The sequence below is a fragment of the Rhipicephalus microplus genome, chromosome 1 (genome assembly GCF_043290135.1).
Source record: "Rhipicephalus microplus isolate Deutch F79 chromosome 1, USDA_Rmic, whole genome shotgun sequence".
Taxonomy (NCBI): domain Eukaryota; kingdom Metazoa; phylum Arthropoda; class Arachnida; order Ixodida; family Ixodidae; genus Rhipicephalus; species Rhipicephalus microplus.
In genome coordinates, this window is record NC_134700.1 from 209,399,199 (window position 1) to 209,426,180 (window position 26,982).

The following is a 26,982-nucleotide window of genomic DNA, read 5'->3' on the forward strand; positions in this document are numbered from 1 at the left end:
TTGGTCGTGAAACGCGCCTCGGTTAGTTGCACGCAGTGCCGTGGAAGCTAGGAAAGCTCTAAACACGCTGTTTCCGCTAAATGCGTGCCTAAATAACACACTGGCGTCTGCCGGGGCCTTGTTGATGTGTTAGATCGTCAGAGACAATGAGCTAGATGGTTATTTAAAAACTGCTTTGAGATCTGTTCTCAATCAGCAGAGCCGAAGTAAGAAGAAACAAAGCTTAAATCTGTAGCGACACACTGACGTCCTGCATGCTGCTTGTGTTACGTAACAGATTAAGTTAAGTCAGCCATAATTTTGTTTTTATCTTTAGGTGCTCTGAATTATTGTTGATGTCGCATGATTCTTTAGCGGGATTTAGCGCAATTATTTATTATCAAATGTGGTACCTCGGTCACTCCAGTGCAATGACATACCGGTCAACAGAGCGCGGTGGATGACGTAAGCGCTTGTCTTTAGGGTTCCAGTGGAATGCTTGAATTTCATCAGCAGTGGATGCCACACTGTAAGCTTCGACCCCCCCCCCCCTCTCCTCTATTTAAAGACGACAGTCTCTGGGGTACTTCGACGCAAAAATTTTGCTCTGTTGGTCTGTCTGTACATTTGTCTGTCTGTCCGCCGTAACGCTGCCCCAAAAGGCACCAAGCGATACGCCAAACGTTCAACCCCATCCGCAGCGCCCACCGATGTTGCTCAAGTTTCAGCGTTCATACTTGTGCGATGGTCCATTAAAAAGCAAAATTGCGCACTTCTGAGGCACCATAACAACAAGTCAATATTTTGTTTGTGTGGCTTTATACTATAGAAGACACACATAAGTAATTCTAAGAACCGTAGCGTTTATCACGCTTCGCTGTCAGTGCAACGCAATGCTCAAAAAGGCAAGTATTTCTAACGCTTTTGCTAAGACGGCCGGGGGAGGCACCTGCCCGTCGCTTTGCGTTCTACACCTTACGTCCTCCGAGACAGGTGCGCGTCTTTCTCCGCGGGAGCGCAAGCCTTCCTTTGTTTTCTAAGATAACTGCTAGGTGGCGCTCGTGTCTAACGTGCCTCGATGCGCTCGTTCGCTTTCGCTGCACGGATCTAGACTCTCTAACGCAGCGCTTCCAGAATACAATTTATTAATTTTCTCGTGCACAACATGAAATAAACGTTTTCTTCACTCTTTCCACACGCAAGACTATCGCCTTTCGACGACATTTGCAGTGAAACATGCAGATACGAAACCTTTTTTTTTTCTTTTTATTTGTTAGGTTTGGAACAAAATCGGGAGACATTATAGCCAGCACGGTTACTATTTCGTCCGCTGTCTTCAGACGCACACTTCTCGATGTGGTATTCTATTCTTTGATACGCTACAAGCGCTGAAACCAACGCGTTTCAAGAAGTTACAATGGCTGTCGCTAACGGCTATGTGACTGACGCATTCCCTGTATGCCTGCGTATATCATCCGGTGTGGGCGATCGCTTTCTGTCTTCAGTCTTGGTAAGACGGCAGGAGTTTCCAAACTTGGCACACTTAGTATATGACAGTGCATTTCGCTGAATGGACACATAGTTAGGTTAGACCAACGAATAGGCGTCTTTGGCAGGACGTGCCGCACCATGCTCTGGCGCGCTGCGCAATATTGCGGTCGCACCCTGGGCGGTGCGGCGACGCTAACCAGGCGCCTGGCCCGCCTGAATCAACTCTGCCGACGAGCCGTATCGTCGTGCGCTCGGTTATTAGTTTCGCCGGCTGCGTGGCGTGTTAAGCTGCGTGGGCTGCAACAGTGGCTGTCGACATGGGCGTCCATTCGTTGCCGCCATTTCTCTCTATTTTCTTCTCTGGTACCGGCGCAACTACGTTATTTATTGAGCTCTCTTGGCGATGACACCCGGTAGGTGTGTTAGGAAGGACCTAACGTTCACGCATCTCGTTTTGTAAACACGTTTTTCTTTTACCGACAGTTTAGCTTTCTGTTCTTGTTGCTTTCGAGGAAGGCTTGGAAACTACGGGGAATGGCGTTCACAAGATTGCATGCCTCGTAATGGTTCATCTACTTCTTTTTAACAGGTGAGTTAAGCTGAGTACATGTGCATACATAGAGGCTCTTGGCCACGAAGAGAAAAGTTGTATTAAGGCGAAAGGCTTAGGTGCCTTATCAATCTTGAAATTTGACGGTCGACGTCCCGCGGCGTCGGAAACAAGTGATGCCATAAAACAATCACGAGGTAACGCCACAGATCGCCAGAATTCGTGACGCCATCCGGTCATAGTTTGGTCAAAGGTGGTCCGATCATGGAGGCAACGCAGAGCCAGGTGAGGCGCCTCTGATCATGGAGGCAGTGCATAACCCAGTTAGAGGCAGAAAGCTTACGAAGTGTGTGGCTGGGCAGCGTCAGTACCATCCGCTTCAAATGCAACCCGAACAGCGGCTGCAGCCTTGTCATCATGGACAGGCGCGCATATTTGCGCAAGGTTGCCGAACAGGATGCGTGCGCCTGTCACGTGTGATAACAGGACGGTGTGCGCCATACCATCGCGAAGGCTTGCCGCTATTCGGGTCTCATTTGACGCAGATAGTACATCGGCTGAGAGGACGAAGGATACTTCCACTCGTCTTAAGTGAATGCAGCGGGACCCCGTAACATTCCTCAAGGCTCTGGACTGTTATTGTATTAACGACATTCTTATTAATTACGTTATTGTGTGAAGTTTTTGTAATAATAGGTGTTTGGGTGTTTGCGATATCACTATGATAAACACAGTACACGAGTGCTTCAGAAATTTTGACCATCGGGTATTCTGCGTTTTGCCTCCGTCGAAACGCCGCTACCGGGAGTTGATCTTGTGACCTTCTTTTGGTCAGCAGTCGGGCGCGACAACCATCATATCAGTCGTGACAGGTGATGCTGTTGTTAAAAGCCTTCGTCTAAGAGCCTTTTTAATGCGAAGCATTTCTTGGCAAACTTCGGCGACTTTGAGCGTATCCATCCATCCATCCATCCATCCATCCATCCATCCATCCATCCATCCATCCATCCATCCATCCATCCATCCATCCATCCATCCGTCCGTCCGTCCGTCCATCCGTCCGTCCGTCCGTCCGTTCCGATAATGGTATCGATACCGAACTTGGTATGGCATAACATGGCTGCATGAAGAACATATTTAACTAGTCATAACACGAAAATCATAAATGTCACGAATGACACTATGTGACAACATGAATGTCATGACTTACATTTCATGGTCTTGCAGCTGTTGCGGCGGTTTCATTCACATGGCACGTTGCAAGACTGGTATGGTATGGCACGATTGCATGGCGAACACAAGCGACAGACCCTAACATGAAAATCATGACATGCGTGTCATGTAACAACATGACTACAGGCCATGCTCATGATGCGCTCGCGGCCGTTTTGCTAGCTCCACATATAGCAAATTTGGTGTTACATAGAGTCAATGGATGACGAAATATATGACTGGCGCGAACATGATAATCATGACACGGAAGTCATGTACGGCATCATTTACCTCTACCTCGTAACGTTGTGCTGATTTTAAAGTGACATTTCAACATTTCTGATTCTTGCTTCGCATATAATCGATTCGCACTGTACGTGGGATCTGCCACTTCTTTTCATTTGTGTCACGTGAGCGACTGGGTGCTTAGGAGGGAGTCATACGACCACTTTCCAGAGCATTTTCGCGTTTTGGCGTGAGTGCGCGTAGTCCACCGTGGAAATGGTGCTTGGTTACTGCAACCCGAAAGTCGCGGGCTTGAATTCCGGCCGCGGTGGTCGCGATTTCGATGTAGGCAATGCGGCAGAGGGCCGTGTACTGTGCGATTTCAGTGGGCGTTTATGAACGCCAGATGGTGAAAATATTCAGAGCCCTCCACTGCGGTGTCTCACGCAATCATATCGCGACTCTGCTCTGTAAACCTTTGCTCTGTATTTGTAGGGGGAAAGAATGGTTTTCGGGCACACTATTTCGCAAGGACAAATTTTCCCTCTTTCACTGAGGAGGAGGAAGCAACAAAAGGGAGAAGGGAGGGAGGTTAACCAGAAAAACATCCGGTTGGCTACCCTACACTGGGGGATTAGGGAAGGGCACAAGAAAGACGAGAAAGAGGGAAGAGAGGGAAAAGAAAAAAAAGGTGGGGGAAAGACTGAGAGTCATTTCACTGCAGCGTGTAGAACTCTACCGCACGTCAGAGCCGTTCACACAAGCCTGTCTTTCTCAGGAAACACAGCAGGGATTTCACTGCTTTGTGGGCTGTCGAGGCATGTGGACGTTGCTGTAATAGCACCTGCACAAAAAGAGGCCGATCATCCAGACGCCGCATTGCGTTGGCAAGTACTTGTCTATCTCAGGCAAATTGAGAACAATGGCACAGCAGGTGTTCGATATTTTCGCCGGTGCCGCAAACATTGCACGCCGCACTGTCAGTAATTCTGATTAACGTGGTATAGGCTTTCGTGAAACCAACTCCCAGATTTCTCTTTCATTGAAATACACAAATGAGCCGAGGGGCTGTTCTCGTCATTTATTGGCGTCAACATCTTCGTCTACATTGGTTCCTGCGATTCGCTGCTCCCTGCTGTGCCAAGGCTCGTGTGTGGGAGGAAGCGACGAAGTGCACTAAATGTGGGAAATAAAATTATAAAGCATGTTCAGGGAGCGGTGGCGGCTAGTGCTGGTCAGCTCGGAGGTCCGAGACCAAAAAGGGGCTATCCAGCTGGCCACCGAGGCTGTACGGAGGCAATGTATCACAAACATTGTGATCAGAAAATAAAGTTTGTTCACTCCCCGTTACAATGTAGGACAGTATTTCTTGTGCGGCATTCTGAGTGAAGTAATATGGCTATCATCGTGATGCGAAAGTTTTCGATGCCTCATGGAGCGCGAAAGATGACTGTCGCCGGTGGTATCGGTGTGGACACGACTGCTGCAAAAAAGAAGATCATCATTGCGTTATGAAATGGCTTTTTCTCGTCAGCATATTGTCGCAGGTGGTCAAAACTGTGACGTAATCACCTTACTCGCACAACTGACGTCATCAACTGACTGTGAAGGAAAAAGAGACGACTTTCGGGTTTGAGCCTTCTTTGACAAGCGTTTTTTTAGATGCGGAAGCATCCTATACTCGCGCCTTGTAGTGCGCCGCCCGCGCCGTCCGCGCCGTCCGCACCGCTTCTCGAACATTCGACAGCTGACGCGCGCGCATGCGCCGTCGCGCCGTCGCCCACTCTTCCACCATCTGTGCATCCCTTCCTCCTCTACACACCGCGCGCGCTTCACTCCTCCACCATCTGTGCACCCTTCCTCCTCTACACACCGCGTTCGACATCTACAATTCTCCTGATTCTCCAGTGGACGCGCATGTGGCGTCGCGCTTCGAGAACATTCAACAGCTGACAGTGCATGCGCCGTCGTGCTGTATATATACTCAAGGTCGGCGCTCGCTCGCTCAGTTGCCGCTCGTCGGTTGGTTTGTACGGCGCGTCGACGTCCAAGGTCGCGGTGAAATGAATTCCAACGAATCCACAAACACAATGATCGACGTCCCTTCGACCAGCGCCGCCCTTTCGCATACGTGTGTACGTGTTCACTCATTTAACACCCCCTCCTACAACCACGTTAACCAATTTAGCCATCGACCCAAGTAAGTCGCAATTTAACACCCCATTTCACAACCACGTTAACCAATTTAGCCATCGACCCAAGTAAGTCGCACTTTAACACCCCGTTAACCAATTATATGGTCCGCATCCTCCTCAGTGTTCCCCCGAGGGAAGCTGCGGGCAATTTTTTAATTCCTCTCTCTATCTTTTTTTTTTTCTTTTTGGGGGGATTATTCGCCTGCGTTCTTGTTCACACATAGTGCATTTACACAACGTGCCTGGACGACTGGGCGAAACATGCTTCAAGTAATTGCTTGGGCTGTATGTTAACGGAAGGCTCCTGATATTTTGAGCACCCTGGGTTTCTTTAACGTGGATGTACGTTTAAGCACGCAGTTCTCCAGCATCTTCCGCCCATCGAAATTAACGGCCGCAGACGGGATGGAAGCCACCCCGTCGTCCACCTCACCCGCCAACACCACAAACACCTTCGGGAGCATCCGAGCGACGTAACCCCTGTACTACCGCTCCGGCAGTATGCTTCAGCTGTTTAATATATACAGCGCGGACAACATGCTTAAGCAAGACGCTTCCGTACTTCGCAAAGAAAATTTAGTTAAATCTTTTTTTTTATTTCTCCTCTAAGGAAATATTTAGAACAATACATTTACGGTACAGTTTCGATTTCGCGCTTCTACTGAGTGCGCTACATTCGCTCCGTTTCGTTCTTGCTTTTCGTATATTTGCTAGCTCTTTGACCCATGCTGTGCACTCTATATGCCAATCCAGGAAATTCGTTTTCGTTCGCGTCATCACGTGGTTATTTTATAGAATCATAACCCCTCCTTCTAATCATACCGGTGCCGTTTTCGAAATGTTCCCGAACACTTCCGTTTTATCCGCACCGTTTTGAAGCGCTCGGTGACCGGGAAAAAAATATATATGTATTCGCACTTCTGCACATAAAAGCTTGTTATACTATACGATCGACGGCCCTTTTCAACAAGCCCCTATGCTTCCTTCTTTTTGAATTGTGCCGTGGACATAGGAATAACCACTTTGAAAACTTCGTAGCGCAAAATCGACGTGGACAGCAAGGATAGATAGATAGATAGATAGATAGATAGATAGATAGATAGATAGATAGATAGATAGATAGATAGATAGATAGATAGATAGATAGATAGATAGATAGATAGATAGATAGATAGATAGATAGATAGATAGATAGATAGATAGATAGATAGATAGATAGATAGATAGATAGATAGATAGATAGATAGATAGATAGATAGATAGATAGATAGATAGATAGATAGATAGATAGATAGATAGATAGATAGATAGATAGATAGATAGATAGATAGATAGATAGATAGATATGTGGGGTTTAACGTCCCAAAACCACTATATGATTATGAGAGATGCCGTAGTGGAGGGCTCCGGAAATTTAGCCCACCTGGGGTTCTTTAACGTGCACCCAAATCTGTGGACAGCAAGGAACACAGAAATACAGGACAGAGTGCTAACTCGCAACCTCTCTAAATAAGTACGCAGCCAAGTAGCGCGTGCGCGCGCTACTTAACTGTGTATATATTTAGGGAGACTTCTGAATAAAACTTAGTTGCGAGCTATAGTGTTCTGTCCTGTATTTTTGCGTTCCTTCCTGTCCTCGTCAATTTTATGCTACCAAGCTTTAGGATTATGAACCAACTAGCGATTTCTTGTATAAGAACAACCAGTCGCATTTTCTGTACATTTTCTGCCCACTTTCTCGTTTGCAACTTCGTGTACAGTGATAGTGTCAAAAGTTTAGGGGTCACTACTTTTAACACTTCAAGCTGCTCCGCAATTAGTAACTTTTCCCGGCTGAACGAACTGATCTTTACCTGCGGTTCGCTTGATTTAGAACAAATCGCAAATCTAAATTTAAAATGCGGTTTGCCGAGCCACCGTGACGGGGAGATTCAGCTTTTTCGTGTTCCTCGTGGTCAGCTTTTGAAGATACATGCTGTTGTTTACAACTATGGCGCTTCACCGGCAATCGATTACAGCATAGCGCTAGCTTTCGAATTCGACTGCGTGCAATATGGCGGCAGTGTTCGAATGTGGCTGAATAGGTAGCCCACGGAAAAGGGAATACCAGAAGAAACGAAAAGAGCGGCTCTCGCTTAAATTTAAGTGAGTCATAACGAGCCCTACTGAGACGAGACAAGATCGAAGTCTTCGATACCTTTTTTTTTTCTTTTTTGTGGACCTTGTTAGCGTCATAACCTTTTGTTACTGTCAGGGTTACGTAGAGTGTGGAGCCCTATGGACCCATCGCACATTCAGTGATAAGTCTGCTTCGCTCAGCGTAACGATAAAATTTTGCAGTGCAGACGATATGTGAAACCTTCAAGTTCTATGCTACGCACGGCTATGCAAAAGATAGTGTATAGGTTATAGAATTGTAACGAAATGGACAAAGGTTAGACTACATGATGACGCGGAATCATGCTTAGGTTCAATTACGTGACAATCTAAGTTATTGGGAATTGTTGCCGGTCATTTGGCATCGGCGGGTGTCACTTCGCACAGTGTGTTTTCTGTAGGAAAGTCGGGCGTTAGTAAACATGCTTCACGGGGAAGGGCGGTTTTTGGAAGGTTAAATTTTTGTACATTTAGTTTTATTTTGTGCGAACCCTCCTGATGGAATGCGATAACGCGTGTGATCAAATCTTTTACATTTCTGCTTTACCTACGTCGTGAAATCTAGCTTTTCAGTGTAGCATCGATGTTTACCGCTTCTGAATGAAAACAATACACTTGTTTTAAAGTGTAGTTTGCAGGGAAACTTCGCTAGTTTGTGTTACACGACACTGTTCTTTGTATTTGTCATCGAGCGATTATGCCCGTACACGTCCGATTTGATATGTGCTATGTAATGCTGAGTCTACCGCGCAGATTTTCTTCTTTCCCGTTTTTTTTTCAACCTTGCATCTTGCTTACTAAAACGTTGCTTGTACCAGTGACTAAGCCTCCCGCCTCTCTCATTTCCTTCCTCACTAACCACGCTGCTGTGATTTCTCTCTGTCCACCCTCCCGTCCTAAACAGGGAAGTCGTCGTGGAATTCCTCTGGACTCGGTACTGCTAGCCAAGAAGCTCGAATACTTCGAGGTTGGTTACGCTCGCTGGCACGCCACTGGCGGCCCCCTTTACCCCGTGTCTCGGTGTTTGTTCCGTTGTGACTTATCCGTTGTCTGCCAACCCTCGGAGCTCACTGCAAAGATCCGTGCAGCACAGACAAGGCTGGGGAGTTTGAATAGTCTACAAAGGTGATCGTAATCAGCCGTGCACTTGACCATGGTGGTGACCATTTGACGGCTAGCTTTTGCCCGCAAGGACTTAATCCTTGCGAAAACCTCCTGTGATATTTGAGTACAGTAACGACCCTATAGGTAAACGCTCATGTCATGGGGTTGAGATGGCTGCATTCGCCTGGGCACTCTGCTGCACGGAACTTTCCACGGAATCGTGTACTCGAGAGGCTTGATGCGGTTGGCGACTGCGAGCGCACGTTCCCTGCCACATGCTGGCCGTGCGAGCATTATTAGGCCGTCGTCAGGAATGTGCGTTCAGTTCCGATGTCGTAGCGTGTCGTAGCGTGTCGTCACTTTGTGGTCTGCCCGTCTGTTGTCCGTGCATGCCTGTGCAGTGAGGCTCGGTGATTGGTTCCCGTGTGTTTCGTTCTTTGTGTAGTGTATTTTCGCCCGTGCACGTGTTTGCTTGCGTGCTTGCGTTGCACTCCTGTTCATGTCAATGTGTTCGCCGTGTGTGGCAAGTCGACGCAGAACGCCTGTCTAACATGGATGTGTGCGGAACGCTGGGATAAGCTCGTGCCGTAAAGGCGATGCACACAAACGCTGTTCTGTGTTTTTTTCTCTTTTTTCTGTTTTTGCGTGGTATATCTTCTTTCGCAACTCCACACAATAGCGCGACATGGTTGTTTTTGTGAGTGTGTGGTCGTCCGCGTTTATAAAGGACTGCAACCAAGAATTGTGATGGCCGTACACTGCTTAAGCGGGTAAGTTCATTTTTAGTGCTGGCGTAAATGTGTTCTTTGTAATGTCAGCAGAAATCTTAGAAAACGCTCTTCAAGCTTTCAAGTTTATTGCGCTTGGTGTGTTTTTATGTCAGAGTTCAAGGTATATCTCAGTCGCTGTTACATTTACATTGGCGTACTTATGAACATGGCGCAACATGAGAGAACATGATGCATTTTCCGCGTATTGTTATCGCGTTGTTCCACTGTTCATTTACGTTCTCCGGTAATTTAGCGCCACGCTCTTTTTCGGAGGAAAAAGGGCCCCTGCTGCTGAGTACTGCAAATGTCTCGGAGCGCGAGAATCGTATGACTAGGCTTGATGAAATCACGACAGATTACCAAAGGCGCGTTTATGCTCATCCCCTCACGCTAAGCTAAACAGGACTGAAGTGGTCCGCTGCAGACAAATTCATACAGAAACTCCAGCGAACGTGTGGCGAGATTACCACGCTTAGTCTGCTCAGGGCATAGAGTTTCTCACAGAATTACCTAGAGGGAAATCCGGCGCTAGTGAGCTGCTGGATGTGGAGTTACTGTATATGCTACCTCTAGGTAGCAGAGTTGCGCCAAGGTACGCCATCTTGGGTTCAAATGTCTTGCGGGGAAGCCACTCACCACCCGCGTAGGAGCAGCGCTCGCGCTTCAGAGTACTAGCGTTGCTTCAGTTATTCTTTTCGCTTTCTTTTTTCTCTATTTTTATGAAAGTACGAGAAAAACTCAGTTGCTCTGATCACGCCTGAAAGCCTTGATTTTATGTTTACGTTCTTGGTACGTAATAAGGAAAAAAAAAAACGTGCGTCAGCTTGTTGAACCAGTGATACAGATGTATATTTATAGTAGGCCACACATTAGCTTCGGCTTCTTTTGCGCTGTTTTTCCCATTTACGTGTATAAAATTATTTTTTTGCTCTTGATCGCTATCGAGGGAGTTAAGAATGGAATATTTTCCTTGCGTTGGGCTCATTCGTTAACTGTGTGTGTTAACCAGCTAAAGCTTTGTAGTCTTCAGCTGAATCGAGCTGTATAGCGATCGAGACTGGCCGTGCGACGCCCGCGTTACGTGCAGCGCTCGTGTTACGGTCGTATTACAATCGCGGCTCACGACAATTAATGCGAATCGTTGTTGAACAGCCCTGTTGTGTACGAAATTTTTTTTTCACTTAAGGTTTCAAAACTGCATTCCATTCACGAACAAGCAGCAACACCTTGCCGATTAAATCAGTTCTAGATTAAATTCTCCCTTTATTTTTAGCGTTTTAACCGCCAGGCCAATTTGGCATGCAGCTGACACACGCTGGTCATTTCTGTATGTACAACGTATTCACTGCTGCATCTGTGGTTAACATAAATATTGCAAGTTTTGCGGTGCCGTGGACAGATTTAAAAAAAGCTAAGTGCATAGGCGTCAGCGGAGAAGTGGAAAAGGGGCACTTGCCCCCCTCAAGCCACAACAGCACATGTCCTTACTCAAGCTAGACCGGTGCTCTCGCTCTCCTTAACAGGGGCGGCGCCAGGGGGGCAAGGGTGGGCTGGAGCAGAGCTAGCTTGCCCCCCCGGAGGAACTCACTTTTCGTGGTTGCCCCCCCAGTAAAAACATCCTGGCGCCGCCCCTGCTCCTTAAACCGCGGTGTAACAATGGTTTGCACCCCCCAAGAGAAAAATTCTGCAGACGACAATGACCAAGCATTTATTCCTTTCGACTGAACACTCAGCGTTTAATCGCATGGGCTCTACGTATAGTACAATTCAACGCAGAATGCATTTGCTGCCGCATTTCTCGTGACCAACAGGCAGCATGGCTACTTTGTCGAAGAAACGCGGCGAGAATGACAATAGCTGTGTTCAACTCCGCTTGATCTGCCCGGAATCTGCGTAGCGTTGGCTTCTCCGCAGTGCAAGTGAACCACCTATGACCACGTGATGGCGCTCGGCGAATAGGGGCACTGAACTCTTGTAGGCGGAGCGAGTGGTGTCCGGAAAACAGTGGCACAACTCTGCTTCCTAAAGACAGCATATACAGTAACTCTAGCTGGATGCAAGGGAATGCCGGAATATGTGAGCTTCAAACTTGGGGTGCTATTCTGGACCAACGCCTCCTCTAGAAAGATGCCTGAGGAATGGCTCGCGCTCCCAGCGGAGTTGGCCTGCCCAGTTTTAAACAAACGCCGTGCGGTGGCGCTTCCGACCGACACTATCATCATGACGACGGGCGGTACCAGCTAAGCGTTTTTCATCTGCGGCCCATAGGGGCGCGTCAGTCGAGAGTTGTTCGAGACCTGCAATTGTACACCACTGTTTTGGAGGCTATGCAAAGTGTTGCGTTGTCGCACTGTCCGCCACAGATGACGCTAGTGACCGAGAACATTCTAAAATAAAGGAGGGAAAGGGTGTGGCAGCTGTTTTTCTTCTCATGCGGCAGGCATCTTTCTAGAGGAGGCACTGTCTGGACACTGTCTGATTCCGCCACATTGTCAAATTTTGTAATGACGGCATTTTAAGCCAATAAGAGAGGTCGCAGCAGCTCGCTTGGCCAATCAGCATCGATCAATGGCGGAATGTGACAACATGGTGGAATTCGACAGTGTCCAGAATAGCATCCTTGGATTCGGATTCGTATACCTCCAAGACGCGTCAGAATTCACGTTAAAATGGTTGATTTTTTTTTTTTTTTACTAAAGAAGCACGTCATAAGCTATTCATGTTCTGCCATTGCACAGTCACGTGTTTTATTTAACGCTGGAACCTTCTGCGTCGATGTACAATTTTACGAAGCGTAAAAAATAACCAATGGCCGCTAAACTTGGCGGGCAGACGACAAAGCCAGCGTTCCCGCTCCCATTTTATGTCGTCTGTTTCTTTCTTTCGTCGTTTGTTTGTGCCGCCAAAGGGAGTGGACTTTTATTTTAGAATATAATACGCGTGTACGAGATCAGCTTATAAAAGTTTTGTTTTAGAGGAGTTGTATTTGCGCTGTCGTATCCGCTTTTGAGCCGAAGCTTCGCTCAACACCAGCCAACACAAGCCGATAGCAGACACATGTGCCGTCATTCTCAGCGCTTTAACGAGGCCACTTAAGGAATTCGCAGAGACGGTGGCGCTAGATTTCTTCCCCCTAGGTATTTTTGTGAGAAACTTTGTGGCTGAGAGAGTGTTTCGGCTTAGCAGACAATTTGGACAGTGCAGATTCCCCCCGTCTCTTCTACAAATGGCCACCGCTCGCTTTGGAAGACCGCGCCGCTCAGCTCGAGCTTACTGCGCAACAGTGGAGCGAGCCGAAGAAGCTGCTTCGAGACAAGGTCTCGGAACCGCGTCTGTGGCTGGTGTCCAGGCCCAGTAAAAGGACGTCGTAATCGAATCTTATTGATTCGACTATAAAGTTATTGATTCGACTATAAAGTTCACCGCAGCCGTGGCCTCGTGGTTGAGTGTCCGCTTCGGCTGCGGGAGGTCGTGGGTTCGAATCCACGTGCCGCCGGAGACCCACCGGTTCCAAAATTGGGCACAGGTGACCCCGGCTTGACACTCAGCTACTTTCAGGGGTGGACCACCTGGAAAAGGAAGCCTACGCCGTTCAAATCCCGTCAAAACATGTGGGCACAAAGCGTTCCCCGATAAGGGGAGGTGTGGGTGACTATAGAGTTTTATTTCTTTTTGCGGCTTTATAGGCTTGTGGGCCCGGGTTGCACGCGTGAAACGACTTGAATGGTCCTCAGTAGAATCGCATTAAGTTTTCACGACATGCAGCGCAGCAGATGCGTCCTGTTGGGGGCTTTCCAAAACTTAATCGCGGGAGTACTTAGCTGATAGACTTAGAACAAAAGAGGGAACAGCTGGCTTCTTGAGAACTTGTTATAGGTGGTGAACGGGCGAGTTCTAATTTAGGCGCTGGTAAAATTATGCGCTGAAAGAGGGGATCGAGCCCACGCGCTTTTAATCGGCGATTCTATCGAGGCATCCGCGCTCATTGTCTTCATCAATATTGTATCGAATTGTGTCTCGTTTATGGTGGGTGGCTTTCGTTTACGAGTTGGCGTGGATTCGCGTAATGATTCAATGCTTGTCCCTTCATGTTACCTCCGTATATATTTCCATTTGCTATCGTCCTTTGTAAAATATTGTTTAGCGCTTTAAATCTTAACGAGAGTGAGGTCAAACCGCTCCCCGCGATAATTCGAGTTAGTGTTTGCAAATAATTTGCTCATTTATTCGCATAACATCACTTTATTTTCCTTAAGTACCCCTCAAGGGGGTAACATAAAAGGTTTGCGTTAACATATAATTTTTATTGACAAAATTTTCGTATCGAAAAATCAGAATACAAATGTTCAAACAATCTTGATGTGCATGCCGTAATGACGTGTTTAGATAGGTCTCTTTTTTTTTGCACTTCGTGTAAAGAAGGGTATAGAAAAAGTGGTTACTTTAACCTGTGGCGAGGAACTTCAAGAGAATGACTAACGGTCAGATATGCAGGCCGATGGACAGAACGATGCATGGATGACACACTGCAGCGAGCGGTGGCAAAAAAAAGGGGGGGGGGGAGGGGAGAAGCTTTATGAAAAAGGCAGAGACTGGAAATGTGGCGGCAGATGTGAAGGTTTAAAAGAACCAATCCTTTTTTGAGGGATGATGCACTGGTATTATACGGATACGAAAAGTGAATCAACCAGATGGCACACTTTTGAACTGCCTCGAGTGAATTGACTAAATAAGCTTGGTGTGCGCTCGAGACCAGAGATGTCCATTCCGGTTTAGACCGGATTTGGCCTGCAACTTTTCATTTTTTGGGCGTGCCGAAATTGATGCATCAAGAACCCCAGAGATTTGTTCGTAGGTGATGTAATATAATGATAACAGAAGTCAGAAAAGCCTTGGAAAGCATGCAAAGAGGCGAAGTGGCTGGTGAGGATCAGGTAACATCAGATCTGCTGAAGGATGGAGGACAGATTGTGTTAGAAAATCTGGCGACCCTGTTTAAGAGGTGTCTGTTGAGGGAAAGAGTACCAGAGTCTTGGAAGAATGCTAACATCATCTTAATACATAAGAAAGGAGATGACAAGGACTTGAAGAGTTACAAGCCAATCAGCTTGCTCTCCGTAGTATACAAGCTGTTTACAAATGTAATTGCTAACTGAATTAAGACAACATTAGAATTCAATCATCCAGAAGAACAAGCAGGATTTTGAACAGGCTACTCAACAATCGAGCACATTCATACTATCAATCAGGTACTATAGAAATGACCAGAATATAGCCAACCACTATACATAGCCTTCATAGATTACTAGAAGGTGTTTGATTCAGTTGAAATATCAGCAGTCATGCAGACACTGTGGAATCAGGGCGTCGACGAAGCATATATAAACACCCTGGAAGAAATCTACAGGGGATCAACTGCTACCATAGTGCTTCATAAAGAAAGCAACAGAATGTCAATCAAGAAGGGTGTAAGGCAGTCCATTGGATACATTCTCCCCACTGCTCTTTACCACGTTCTTACAGTAGGTTTTCAGAGGCCTAAAATGGGAACAGTTAGGGATAAGAGTTAATGGAGAGTACCTTAGTAACCTCCGCTTCGCCGATGGCATTGCATTGCTGAGTAACTCAGGAGACGAATTGCAACTCATGATTATAAAGTTAGACAAGGAAAGCAGAAAAGTAGGTCTTAAAATTAATTTGCAGAAAACGAAAGTAATGTACAACAACCTCGGAAGAGAACAGCGCTTCGAGATAAATAATAGTGCACTTGAAGTTGTAAAAGACTATGTCTACTTACGACAGGTAATAACCGTGGAGCCGAACCACGAGACTCAAGTAACTAGAAGAATAAGAATGGGGTGGAACACATTTGACAAGCCCTCTCAAATCATGACAGGTATATTGCCACCGTCCCTCAAGGTGAAGATATATAACAGCTGCATCTTGCCGGTACTTAGCTACGGCGCAGAAACCTGGAGATTAACAAAGAGGGTTCAGCTTAAATTGGGGACGACGCAGCGAGCAATGGAAAGGAAAATGGTAGGTGTAACCTTAAGAGACAAGAAGAGAGCAGAATGGATTAGGGAACAAACCGGGGTTAAAGGTATCATAGTTGAAATCAAGAAGAGGAAATGGACATGGGCCGGGCATATTGCACGTAGATAGGATAATCGCTAGTCATTAAGGGTGACTAACTGGATTCCTAGAGAAGGTAAGCGGGTTAGGGGGAGACAGAAGGTTAGGTGGGCAGATAAGATTAAGGAGTTTGTGGGTATAAATTGGCAGCAGCAAGCAAAGGACTGAGTTGATTGGCGGAACATGGGAGAGGCCTTTGCCTTGCAGTGGACGTAGTCAGGCTGATGATGATTATGACGATGACGATGATGATATAATTGTTATGATTGATATAATACTTTCTAAGTGTCGCTGTTTCGGTGATTACAAGCATACACTGGCAACCACTTTGCACACTGTCACGTGGTCGTGACGTTGAAGAAAGCAGCAATCGGTGGGTTCAATATGAAACTTCTTATTCGGGTGAACTTATGCCCGGACGATGGGAAGACACGGAAGAAGCAATGCACGCTGGGATAGCGGTGAACAGAGTGCCGGCTGTCGGCACATGCGCCGACAGCCGGAGATGGCGGCCACAGTGACGTGAATGCAAACTATAAATGCAAGTTTTCTATCAATAAATACCTCGCAGTGTAGTCAAGACCGTATTCGGGTGGGTTGAATGGCCAAAGGCATCGCGCTGCAGAGCGAGAGGTCGCAGCTTCGAATCCGTGGCTCACTTGAAGCGAACTTATATGTGGTTATTCTTTTACTTGTATCTTCCTAGAATTTTGGCTCTCGAGCAACGCTTTGGAACGTTATTTTCTTGCCGCATCAGTCTCATTAACGCAAGGACATTCACAGAGAACATGGGTGATTGTATCTTCGTAACAACAGTTATCACATGGTGGGCCCTTCCGGTCCGGAATAAGTATAACATCAGTTAGCTAATTAGTTAGCTAGTTAGTTAATTAATTAATTAGTTAGTTAGTTGGTTAGTTAGTTAGTTAGTTAGTTAGTTAGTTAGTTAGTTAGTTAAACTGAATAGGAATCTTACAGCCGTTATTAAGACTAAGTTCGCAGCCCTTAAGTGTGGACTCACAGAAAGCAGGATGCACTCTGCATACGAGTATACGCGTACGTGTTAGTTAGTTAGTTAGTTAAACTGAATAGGAATCTTACAGCCGTTATTAAGACTAAGTTCGCAGCCCTTAAGTGTGGACTCACAGAAAGCAGGATGCACTCTGCATACGAGTATACGCGTACGTGAAGCCCGGTAACGCTGCGCTGCAAGTTAATAACATTTACGCCGGCACGCATGGCTTTCAAGTCTATATAGCTGCGGCGTGCGGAAACCTTCCACCGGGACGCCGCCGGTCTTGGTCTTCAATGTCCGTTGCGTGGCATGCGTATGCGCGTCGTATCTCGGCTTCTGTCTCTTTCCCGCGCTATACTGTATACGCTGCTCTACTTTTTCCCGCGTGTTTTGTGAAGAACGCCCGACGAAAGCCGCGAGAGCAGTTTTCGCCCACTCGCGCACGGTGGCTGTTGCGACGCTCGCGTGGCAGTTTACGCACAAACGCTTGACTCGTCGTCGGTGATGTTCGTCCCTGTTTTCGCCGGCGGCGCTTATCGCTCGCGAATGGGTGCCTCTCGTGTTCCGCCCGTATTGCGGAAGTAAGCGGCCGGGGCTTTCTGTATATAGCTCGCGCAGCGCGTATGTGTGTTTTGTGTGCGCCGCGTGCTCAGTCCGATGCGATGAAAGGCGCGTGGAGGGAGAACGGGGGGTTTGCCTCGAGGCGTCGTCTGTCGGATTGGGCTTGTCTTTTCGTTTCCTGGCGCTATCTGTATACACGCTAACGGCCCTCATTGCAAGGCCTGTTTCGAGTGATAGGGGCATTCGTGCCGTTTACGCGCGATAGCGCCATGATGCGCGCCGACGTGCTTTGCTTTCTCGTGTAAGGTGCTCTGTGGTGTGTTCAGAGTGCTTGTTTGTTTCGTTCGCGCCCTCCCTTTCCAGCTTGGACGTGTTGCTGAGGTGCTCGTCGCGGTTTTCGAATGGCAACAAGCGGAAACTTGGCAACACGGGTGCGTGGTGGAGAGAGGAATTCCGGTGGTTTTGTCGGATCGACGTCCATTGTTATGAAACGATATAGCGTTGTCGCGAGCCACCGCTTCACACCCTTCTAATTGCACCACTTACCCGTCGTGGTTCGTTATCAATCGTTCTTTTGTTATTTTCTTAATTTCTTTCGTTTATTTATTTACTTTTTCATTTTTCAATTGCAGCATAATGATATCTGTCCGCAATACGGAATCACACGTATAAGTTAATCCTTGTCGACTGTCCCACAGAGTTTTCTAAAATAAACTAGAGGGGTCTCTGGCGCTGCGATAGTTCATCGACCATGGGAGTGATGGGTTGTACACGGATTCGTACTTGCGGGCGGATTCGTTCTTGCGGGTAGTACACGGATTCGTACTTGCGGGCGCAAGCCTTCGTACTTGCGGGCGGCGAATCGTACTTGTGGCTTCGTTTATTGCTGTGTTTTGGTTTTGTTTCGAAGCAAAGAACGAACCTTTCTAATGTCTTCTCACCCAACGAATATTGCGCGTTCATTTACTGAGCCTCGGTGTCGGGCAAGCGAAACCAGTAATGAAACAGTTCGCGCTTGACATATGTCTGGTTCACGGGGCTCTGGTGGAACAACTTAACAGCGGCGGCTCGCGCGGTACGCACTTATTCCGCCTGCAACATTCCGGAACTTTCGGCGGGCGAGGACCTCCAAGGAAACGTGTTTTGCCGAGCGAAAAGCAAACTCTGGTCTAGATGTCTTTCCTCGGCCGGCGGCAGCGTCTTCGGTTAGCCGGACTCGCGGATGCAGCTGACAGGCGGCTACACACGCAGCGTTGCACATGCCTTGAGCGGCTGGTGCTCCCGAAGGCGCGGCCGTGCGAGGAACCACGAAGCTGCTTGCGCGTTGAATCTCACTGTTCCCAAGTGGACAATACGGGGGCACATTTTTTTCCCCTCTAAAAGAAGTTTTGGAAGTGACCGAGTGCTTTGACCGGCAAATTTATTGCACGCTCTGTGAGCGCTCTCACTATACCCATTCAAATGAGTGGCTTTCAGCGAGAACGACTCTATTCAATAAGACGTGGCCTATTCAAAGGCAGCCTTAGCGCGAGTTTGACCGCAAAGACGGCGAAGTGTCTTCTTGAAGTGGGCAGCAATCTGGAAGCCTCACGCTAACAGAAATGTGAGTTGTAGGGCTTTCTTGTCTGCTTGCTATTCTATTCAATGCGATTAAATTTTTTCCTTCTTTTTTCCTGGTGATCCTGAAGAGTAGGGGAAGAGGAGGATGAATTCGCTGACCGCTCGTTGGAGTTAAGTATGCTGGCTGTTTTGTTATCGTGCGAGAATTCGATTTCATACAGCATAATTTTATTTTTATTCCATTGCTCTGTTCTTTCCTTCATGAAAACTATATGCCGACATTGTGCATATTGTGCAAGTGGTGGTGGCCTCATTTTCGTCTCTTGGTCTCGCTTTTGTGGACAACAGTGTGACCAACGAGAGAGGACACATTCAACGCGTTGCCTGATTTTTCCATAATCGCGGTGGTGTTAGTCAGGTCCTCTTATAGAATTATCGCATGTTACAGGCTGCCTCGGCTGGCCGGCCGTGTACTTTGGGATTTATAGAACGTTATATTCACGGCCTTTAGCGTAAGTATTGTATATCCTCGGATGCGAAAATGTGCAAACACCGGGGCCACTACTGACAGAATTGTCTCTAATAGCGGGTTCTACATGAACATGTGAAAGTGAGTTGCGTTGTTGAGCTGGCCGGTAGCCTTCAATTTTGATAATATCAGCATTATGATTGGCTGACTTTTTACAGGAGAACTGCAAATAGCACACCTTTTCGATTTCGCCGCGTCCGTCTGCGTGCATCCACCAGCAAGCAGACACGCGTGACCTCCATCGAGCGAGTGGCATGGGCGTCAGCAGGGGGCTGCAAAAGGGCCACTTACCGCCCCACGCTACAACAAGCACTTGCCCCCCCACCCGAGCTACACCCAGCAGTCCCCTCTCCTTTGGTCACAATGCAACACGATGCCCCCCCCCCCTTTCCCACTTGCAAGACAAAATCCTACCGACGTCCATGGCGAACGTTGACGTCATTTAGCGACGCAAGCGCGTAATTTCGTCATGTCCATAAATCACACACACAATGTTTGACGTTGCGATCGTGCGTTCGTGCGTGGCAAGTATTGGTGGACCGCTCATTCTGAGAACGCCCGCGGCGCAGCGAGCTTGTGAAGAACGCTGACGAGAACAGAGTCGAGAGGGCGCCAGCCAGCTCCTCTGGTCGCCCACCTTCATAGTCATAGACTGGTATAGGTACAACTTATTCTTTAGCTTTCTTTCTTTTTTTACAAGAAGTGCAAGTGCAAAATGTTTTCGTGAATACATAGCTGTAGGTCCGAATTCACAAATGATATTATTTGCGACTGTGTTTTGGCAGTGGCAGGAAGCAATCAAAGATGACTGAACATTTTCCTTAAAAAAAAAACAATTCAAGAATCCGTACGTGTGGATCTATAATACTAAATATATCATTAAGCGAGGCGTACAGCCAGTCGGATTAGTATTTGTCTCGGCTTTCTCGAACGGCTGCGTGCATTTAGGAAGCTGGTGATGTGTTAAGCTTCGTGCAAAAGCTGCTTTCTTCTGGCACCGCACCGTGCCATTTTCTACGTTGTCGCATCTCTCTTTCTCTTTACTCTCGCGCTGAAATTGTTTCGCTGGCCAGGAGGGACAATGTGTATAAGCTGTAACTTATCGCACAGCGGCTGAGTTGAGGTAACTGGCATCGCCTACCTGAAAAATCCATTTTCAGTCGTACGTGCCCCCTTGCCTTCTTTTTTTTTTTTTTTTTGAATGACGTTAAGTTTCCCAATTTGTCGCTCCCATTTCCTTTTTCATCTCCTGAACCGGAAAAAAAAAATCTGTTCGAACTTTTTTTTTTTGCTTTCTTGTTGAAGGCCGGCAGGAAGACTTGTAAGAGAAGAACAAGTGCTTGTGCAGAATTTACTTCTGTTGTTACTTTATCCGTGTATTTCTTAACCTTTCCTCTTCCACCAGCTCGTACTCGATGTTTTTATTATCAGCGACATAGAGCTGCTTAAGTGTCAAGCTGTTCGAGAAGTTTCGTGTAATTTGCGCTCTACGCACGGTTTGTTCTAAACACATTCGCTTGTCATATATTTATATTAATCTACTTTTTCTTTCTTGGTTCGGTGTACGCCTCCTTCTGTTTGTTAACTGTCTCAGTGTTATCGTTTAGTGGATGCTAGGAACAAAGAAAAAATAAAAAATAGCTGTAATTGGACTGTTCCTATGGATGTTAATTGTCTCGCGTACATTTTCAGCCCGCTCAGTGTGCGTGTTCCCCATAATCGCAACACGATTCATGATTATTCTTATGATATTTTTTGTTGTTACTGCTGCTGTTTCGTTGTTGATAAGCAACTGAAAAACATGCGCAATTTTTTTAAGGCTGCGCTGATGTTATCTCGGAAGCCACATATATAGGTTGGCAGTTATTCCTCTAATTTGAATACGAGACGAAAGGGAAGTTAGAAAAGCTGGAACTTTACCAGAACAGAAAATCTTGTCTGTTACTCAACTATTGGGATTGAGAAATAAGGCTGGAAAGGCAGAGCACTGATATTCAAAGCCGGTTACAACAAATGCCGAGTACGCTTTCAATACCTAGTCAGGCTTACGTTATGTTTGTTGTCCTTAATAACGGTGCCATTGTCGCCCTCTGTACTGTGGTTGTTCATCTTATCGCAATTCCGAAAGACAGGTTCACGTATGAATGCAAAAGAGTAGGAAGGGAGCAAACTTATATCGCTTAAGCAAGCGGTTCGAAGTTTCGCGCGATGATAAGTGAAATGCTTGTACATCAGTAGTGCTTCCACGAGGATCGCAAGTTAAAAATTTATATATAGTATCAACGTTAGTGCGTACTTTGCTTTATTTTACAGTTGGAAAAATAGCGTGTGTTCTTTTTTCCATTTACGGACCCCCCTCCGTTTTTTTTTCTTCTTTCCGTTCTCGTCGAGATGCAATGCCCCGTTGCGTCGTGTGTCAAGACTTTTGTCACTTGAATGTCCGTTGTTTCCTTTTGTGTCCTTTTCGCATTCGGAAACATCGACTGCGGGCAAAAAGTACTTGCTAGTTTGATGCAAAATACTCACTTCGAAAACACGATACAAAACAATGACTAGACACTCGCACGATCTGGGTTCGAAGTTTTACTGTTCACTCGACGAGCTGCTTTTTTTTTTTTCATTTTACGTGTGACCCGGTATTTGTGTTGGGCGTTCTCGGATCCTTGCCAGCATTAAGTCGCAGCTGCCTGAGCGACGAAAACCGAAATAGCGCGTGGTGCCTCGATCAATGCCCCGAATTCCTAACCACTATATACACTGTGGCGCGTAGTGCTGTGGTTCGATTAGTTCCTCCATCGATGCGTCTGGTGCTTGCGGCTTTATGTCTAGTGGCTGCTGCTGCTTCCGCTCGCCGTGTAATGATCCCCGCCTGTGCTGCTCTCTATCGTGTCAAGCAAGCGCGCCCTGTTTCGTAACGTTTTCGTTTGTGGTTCGCGCTTTGTAGGACTCGCTGCTTGTGAAGCAAGGCGGTGTCAGCAGCGAACCATTATTCGGGCTGAATGACTTGTACTACCGCGCCGGGCGGAGAGCAGTGCGGCACCATGTTTATATACTTGACACTGCAGCCTCGCAGAAACGAGCAGCTGCGCTCTATTGCGCCGTCTCGTCCGTGTTTTTATAGTTCTATCTCGCACTCGGGTTATTTTGATCTTTCGCTCATCAGTATTGGCGTGTTGATAACCGCCCTGTTCTATGCTTCTAACGCCGCTTCGATTGCATCCTAATGAACATTGCGAATTTCTCGTTTCTCGATAAAAAGAGAGAGTGAAAAAAAGTAAACAAAGGTAAGGGCAACTGCTATCAGAAAAAAAAAGGTGTATTGGCCCATTGGAAGTATCGCCTGTTTGTCTTCTTATTTTTTGCTTCTGTCTCATTCTCTATCGACACGATGTTTGTTTGGATATACCGGGACGACCGGGTGAAGCTCTGCGGCTCATTGCATTCGTGCGCCGCACACTGCTCGCGCCGGCGCTCTCACATAACGGTGCCCCGCCTCGTGTGTATGTGGTGCGGCTGCAGTTTTGTGCCCGCTTTCTGAGTGCCCTATCTATCGCCTCGGGGGGAGGGGGGATCGTCCCGCCGCCGCAGAACCGAAATGCAGCAGCTGCTCTTAATCAGGAGTTTCGGGTCGGCGTCTCGTTTCCGATCTCGACGCCCGGTGAACTTTACTTATGTTTTTCGTCTCTCTTCGATATTGCGTTTCTTACTTGCCCTGGTCGGCCACTGCGTGGTTTTCTCTCTCCTCCGCATTGTTTTACCGCGTCTCATCTCGGTGACCTTTCTTTTTCTTGCTGTGTTACGCTTGCGCTGTCTAATATGCCAGTGGCTGTATGTAGTGATGATTTCGTGCGCAGCCCGCGAGAAGTACGACTGCGCTGCGCGCTTTTTCCCGCCTCAGCGTCACCGTCGCTGCCTCCATCAGCGGTCCGTATTCCGGGCATTTTCATCTCGGGGACGCAGGTGCGCCGTTGTTCCTTCGAACATGCAGTTCGGGGCTGGCTCTCCCTTCCCTCCGTCGCCGCAGTACGCAGCCGTTGGAGCGGCCTGCTGAGAGGGAGTTGCAGATGCTAGGCCCGCTCCGGCCGCCTCTGAGCTGTATACGTGCTCGTAACCCATCTCCCGACTACTCTGGTCGCCACCCTCTATACTTCGTATCCACGAGCCGTGTTTCCGATAGTCTCGTATCCACGGGCATCGAAACTGCCGTGACAGCCATGTGCGAAGTTCGCTTCGCTGCCTCAATGGCGGCGTCGCCGCGAAGAAAAGCCAGCCGCTATTCACACAGCTCGCCCACTGGGCAGCTTGAGCCTCCCAAGAGATTTGCCTCCAAGCTGTTAGAGGTTTAAGCTTCGAGTCTGAACAAAAACTTGTAGGCCTTGTAAATTTGTCCCTACTTTTGGGTTGAACTGAGTGTTATGTGCTGTCGGAATGGCTGCACGTGCCGACGGTATTACTCTCTCTCTCTCTCTCTCTCTCTCTCTCTCTCTCTCTCTCTCTCTCTCTCTCTCTTTATCTTCGTATTCCTAATATCTTATTGACAGATATAGGTTGGCTGCTTTTTGTGGAATCTACCGAATGAGATATGTATCTGTACAATACTGGTTTGTCGTCTACTCGCAGAGAAAAAACTTTTACAATAGGAGGGGGTATTCAGGTCTCATAATCATATGGTGGTTTTGGGACGTTAAACCCCACATATCATGGGTATTCAGGTCTTCTTGTTTTGACACTTACGTGCGATAAGAGGAAATCGTCCATGTGCGTGTTTGCTTTTTTTTTTTTTGTAACCATCGCACGAAGATATGCTTAAAGTATCCACTAGCTTTAAGGGTTTGTCGTGACACTCATCCCAGAACAATTGCGCGAAGCTTTAATGTTATTGGTTGTTCCTACGAGTGTTTGTTCGTTCAAGCACGACTGCTCAAACGCCCTTCTTAGCTAGATCGCGCAAGGAAAAGGGAATTGCATTGTAATGTCGAAAGCGCCTTTAGCTTTCATTCGTCGACGTGTTTCGCTAGACATGTCGCCTTTTTTGTGAGAAAATCGAATGACGTTCCTCGCTTGTTTGCTGTGACAACTGCGGGCTCCACAGTGTTTAGGCGTGCTAAGCCATCTTGCGGTTTGGGATGGACATCTCTTATTAACATCTCATTTGTGATGAAATACCCGCTGACACCAATGCTCAAGCCAAATTTAACTTGTTTCGGCACTTGTTACAGGCACCTAGCTTCCGTGCTTTGGTTTAACGAACGTTAGAACACTTTAAAGGAATTTTTCCTGAAAACTGTAATCTTGGTGAACGTGGCTGGGTCCTAAAGTACCACGGCCACTGCGGCTGTCGAAGTACAATGCAGGATATTGAACCAGGGTCAAATGCAATGAAGTTCAGGGCTGCCTAAAAATCGCGGTTGCAGTAGGCATTGACGCAAAGTAACCGACCCGCTGCAAAGACAGGTCTGCAGAGTGAAGATGGCGAAGGGGGCAGTATTGCGCGTGCTCTGGTAACGGGGTCAGCAATGACACCACTCGCGGAGCTTGCTTTGCACTCAGATTGACTAAACACAAGACTAAACACAACGAAAACAACAATGCAGAGAGAAATGGCAGTTATTTCCTGGTTGGAAGGGACGCACGTGCTCATTTTCTTTTAAGCCTCAATAGCAGATAATTAGACAGGCACCGTCACTTTATTTTGATATATATTGTTTATTTTCACGTTAATAATATGCATTTGTTGTATTTTTGATTGCACAAGTTACTTGCAGATCGTGATGATGTTTAGTCCAGGGCACGAGTGTTTGTTTGTTTGTTTGTTTGTTTGTTTTTAAACAAGTTGTACAGAGAAAACCGAATAGCGTCTATTTATCCTGATCTCTACGTTTTCTATAGGAATAAAAAGGAAATAGGTGCATTCGTACGTTCAGCTAAGCTCAGTAGCAGCTGCGTCTTCGGCGAGAATGTTCTGTCTTTTTTTCTATTTTATTTATTCTACTTTTATTTCACACGCTGCGTAGCTTTACGAGTGGTGGACGATAGCGGTGGTTTTCGCGCAGCCGCCGGTTTCGTCGTGTCAGCCCGTACTGTTAACGGTGTTCACCAAACGTACACGTTTCTCTGCGTCCAACAAGAAGCAGTAATAACGTTACACTACCCCGCCGTTTCGCATCTCTTGCACAAAAGTTGTGACACAATCCTGGTTCGGTACATGTTCCAGCACGCTTCAACCTAAAAAAAAAAAAAGGGAGCAGCAAAAGTGGCTACCAGACGTGAAATATTGTGCAATGTCGCATGGTCTGTGGCAAGATGCGCTAATTACTCGCATTCTACGGTGTACCAAATTTAGCCCTTTCATGCCGTCCCTGTTGCGAAGTGTCGCAACAAGCCGTCACTTTACTCGCCAGAGGTGACGCCATTAGTTGCTGTCTCGAGGGTAAGCAGCTTCTAAAATTAATGTTCCGCCTATCACAACCATGGTACCGCGACAGAGCTCGTTCTGGCTCATTTCCGCTTATTTGACTCTCCCTTACTTCGATTGGTCTTTCTATTCTTTTTAACGTACCCGCTTGTATTGGCTCTTCTTTTGTACATTTCCCTCCTTTTTTTTCCTTTTTTTTGCTGTAAAAAAATTAAGTTGTCCTACTTTTGAACCGCTACAAACGTTTCAGTGGCTTCCATTTCTTCTAGTATGGTGTACGTTTATGACTAGCACATTTTGCGTTTTAATGGCACTTAAAGTGAAACTGTTGTGAACCACCGCTAATGGGTTACACTGCCTGAATAAAAAAAGAGGGGGGGGGGGGGCGGTGATGTGTCAAAAGCAGTAGAACTTTGTTGGCGTGAATTCTAGCGTATCTAGTTAATAGTAGCTCCGTGCAGTTTCTGGCTGTAGGGTTGAAAAACTCTATGTACCTGGTGTACACCAAGTGGCATGATAACTGTTGGCTAATTCGCGCATTTGTATTTTCATTGTCGCCTTCAAATTTGTTTCAATGCGCGGAGATGTGTCGTGCGTGCAGTTCTTCCACTGCCGTCTTTTCTCTCTCCTGACTTTTTTTTCAGGCGCATGCTATACCACGCTTGTTTTATTGTTCTTTCTTTCTTTCTTCCTTTCTTTCTCTCTTTCTTTCTTTCTTTCTTTCGTTATCAGCACCAGACAGACCTGCTTCCACTACTGTTAGGGTCCTATCGCGTAATTTTTTTCCTAATTATTACATTCATGTGTGCACAACTGCTCAGTCGTTCATTTATCATGCTACCCCTCATTAACTTACTTCCTCTCTACTCCAGCTTGCTTTGCCTCTTTTCACCTACACTTCTTTATTTATTTATTTTCTCGAATGTTGAAGATGTTACCTCGTCCCGTTTTCTTTCGTCCTTTCTTTTTTTTGTCATTTATATCGATCCCTTCATTTAACTTTCCGCCACCCCCCACCCCCCTCCAATCCCGATCTATTCTTGCTCTACTCTTTTTAGTCGTTGTTAGGCCACATGTAGCGGAA

General features: G+C 46.9%; 1 protein-coding gene across 4 annotated transcripts in view; it reads left to right on the forward strand.

Annotated features, from left to right (window-relative positions):
* The window catches only part of dlg1 (MAGUK family member discs large 1), a 327,017-nt gene that overhangs the window by 40,498 nt on the left and 259,537 nt on the right, over window positions 1–26,982 (forward strand). For 3 of the 4 annotated variants that reach the window (XM_075891142.1, XM_075891145.1, XM_075891143.1), the window contains exon 1: window positions 8,528–8,776. In XM_075891142.1, the coding sequence (XP_075747257.1) occupies window positions 8,531–8,776 (246 nt within the window). In that variant the 5' untranslated portion in view covers window positions 8,528–8,530. Of the gene's footprint in view, window positions 1–8,527; window positions 8,777–26,982 lie in introns of those variants that run through there. The other variant, XM_075891144.1, reaches the window with a different exon arrangement.